This window comes from Octopus bimaculoides, chromosome 22 (genome assembly GCF_001194135.2).
Source record: "Octopus bimaculoides isolate UCB-OBI-ISO-001 chromosome 22, ASM119413v2, whole genome shotgun sequence".
Taxonomy (NCBI): domain Eukaryota; kingdom Metazoa; phylum Mollusca; class Cephalopoda; order Octopoda; family Octopodidae; genus Octopus; species Octopus bimaculoides.
In genome coordinates, this window is record NC_069002.1 from 10,445,210 (window position 1) to 10,447,777 (window position 2,568).

The 2,568-nt window shown below is 40.6% G+C and overlaps 1 protein-coding gene across 2 annotated transcripts in view; it reads left to right on the top strand.

The window, feature by feature from the left end:
• Positions 1-2,562, top strand: part of LOC106867412 (WD repeat-containing protein 91) — a 35,945-nt gene extending 33,383 nt beyond the window's left edge. For both annotated transcript variants that reach the window (XM_052975655.1, XM_052975656.1), the window contains one exon: positions 664-2,562. In XM_052975655.1, coding sequence (XP_052831615.1) covers positions 664-831 — 168 coding nt within the window. In that variant the 3' untranslated portion in view covers positions 832-2,562. The remainder of the gene's footprint in view (positions 1-663) is intronic.
• The last annotated feature ends 6 nt before the right edge of the window (positions 2,563-2,568 follow it).

Sequence of the window (2,568 nt, forward strand, 5' to 3'; positions counted from 1 at the left end):
CATTAACCACCGTAATAAACACATTTTTACCGAATGCGAGGAAATGTAGCCTTCAAGGAAGCTAGCCTTTTAAAAAGAGACTGAACTATAGATCGCCGATTTCGTGATCATTATAATCTTCACTCGTCAGTATAGTATAGTCAAGACACATAGAAATGAACATTATTGTATTAATTAAATATATAACCGGAATATATTCAGTGCTGAATTTTATTCCGATTAAAAAGACATGGTACCGAAGTGCAGCTCGAAAAGCCCGCCTTTTTCATAGATATATAGGGATAACCAATCTTCTTATATGTAGTCTTCCAGAATACATGAGGTGTTCGTTTGGAATGTTGATCTTTTTGCTTATTTCTATGTGTCTTGACTATACTATACTAACGAGTGAAGATTATATATTACTATAATGATCACGAAATCGGCGATCTATAGTTCAGTCTGTTTTTAAAAGGCTAGCTTCTTTGAAGGCTGCATTTCCTCGCATTCAGTAAAAATGTGTTTATTACGGTAGTTAACGTGAGGCATTCTTGTATAGTTATGCCCTTATATATATATAAATAGAATTTCCACCCTCTATAGATGCATTTCTGAAGTTTTCTTTCATCTGTGTAGTTTTAGAAGTTTTGCTTCTCATGTTTTTCTTTCTTCTACCATTTGCAGATAAATTCCGAAGGTTCGTCAGGGTGTTACGCTGATAAACACATGCTATTGAAGGGCCACCAGGGCTTAGTGACAACTGTCGATTGGTCCCCGTCAGTTGACACCCGCATCTGTTTGACCGGGTCGTTGGACGGCAAAGTGAAGATAAGCACAATGCTTACGAAATGAGGAAGTAAACTGAACAAACATGCTGACAATGATGATGATGATGATGATGATGAATAAGAAGAAGAAGAAGAAGAAAGCAATTTAAGCAGCAGCAGCAGCAACAACATGAACAACAATAATAAAAAGAACAGTGTGACCCTGTCTTTTTCCAAACTTTTGTACAGGAACTGTTGTACAACATTTTATAGAATTCAATGCCTTGTGTCACTGCTGCTGCTGCTGGTGTTACTGTTGTTGTTGTTGTTGTACCGTGTAAATAATCGTTTCTAGCAGAAGCACAGGGCCACAAGTAACAGGCACTGGGTCCACAAGTTGGTGCCACATAGGCACAGGGGCCAGAAATTGGTGCCACTTAAGCATAGGGCCACAAATATGAGTTGCAGTGGTGGTGGTGGTGGTGGTGGTGGTGAGAGTTTCATTGAAACCTTCTCTCCCACTTCCCCTGCCAATACTGGCCTGGGACTTTTGTCTTAAGGTCCCCACCCCAACATCCCTACAGCAACATGAAAGTCAAAGTAGAGCCTTGGCAGGGTTTGAACTCAGAACATAGAGAACTAGAACAAATATCACACAATGTTTTGTAGTCCAATGTTCTTCCAGTTCTGACACTCTACTGTCCCTGTATTGTGCAAATAGTGATGACAACGATGATAATGATGGTGATTATTCACCAACATCATTTAATGTCCCTTTTTCTATGCTGGCATGGGTTAGATGGTTCAGCAGGATCCCAGTAGCCAGAGGGCTGCATTGGGGCCCACTGTCTGCTATGGCATGGTTTCTACAGCTGGATGCCCTTCTCAATACCAAACCACTTTACAGAGTGTACTGGGTGCTTTTGGTGTGGCACCTGGACTAGTGAGGGCACCAACTACTCGCCAGATAAGACCCTCCTCCACCTTGACTGAGTGTGATTATAGTACTGAAGTATGATGGAGGAACAGGAACAAGTGTCTTGCTGAAGAGGTAAATACGAGGCTTCCCCTGGTGGGAAGATAGACAGTGAGAGAGAAGCGTAGTGTGGACATATGGTTGTTATGTAAAAAAATAGATCTTTTGGGCTGGTTGGTGTTAGGAAGGGCATCCAGCCATGAAAACCATGCCAAACCAGACCCAGAAGTTTGGTGCAGTCTTCTACTTGGCCAGCTCCTGTCACACCGTCCAACCCATGCCAGCATGGAAGGCGGACATTAAACGATGAAGGTAATGGTGATAATGTTATTAGATAAAATATTTTGTGGTAGTATTTTTTTTCTACCGCTTTATCTTCCGAGTTCAAATCCTGCTGAAGTTGACTTTGCCTTTCAATGTTCTGGGGTTGATAAATAAAGTACATGTGAAGTACAGGGGTCAGTTTAATGGAGTAACCCCTATCCCCAAATTTTTTTCAACCCAGTGCCCATGCAAAAAGCAATATTATTGTTATTATTTGTTTTTGTTTGTTTGGTTTTTTTTCTCTATAAAAAAGGAGTAAGCTGGCAGAATCGTAACAATGTCAGACAAAATTCTTTGCAGCATTTCTTCCAGTTCATCACATTCTGAGTTCAAATCCCACTAAAGTCAGCTTTGCCTTTCATTCCATTGGGGTGGGGTTTAACAAAAATAAAGTACCAGTCAAGTACTGGGGTCAATGTAATTGACTCACCCCCTCCCCTCAAAATTACTGGCTTTGTGCCAAAATAAGAAAGAATTATTTTTCCCTGTTGAAAAAAAAACTCTGAGGGGCAAAGAATGTTA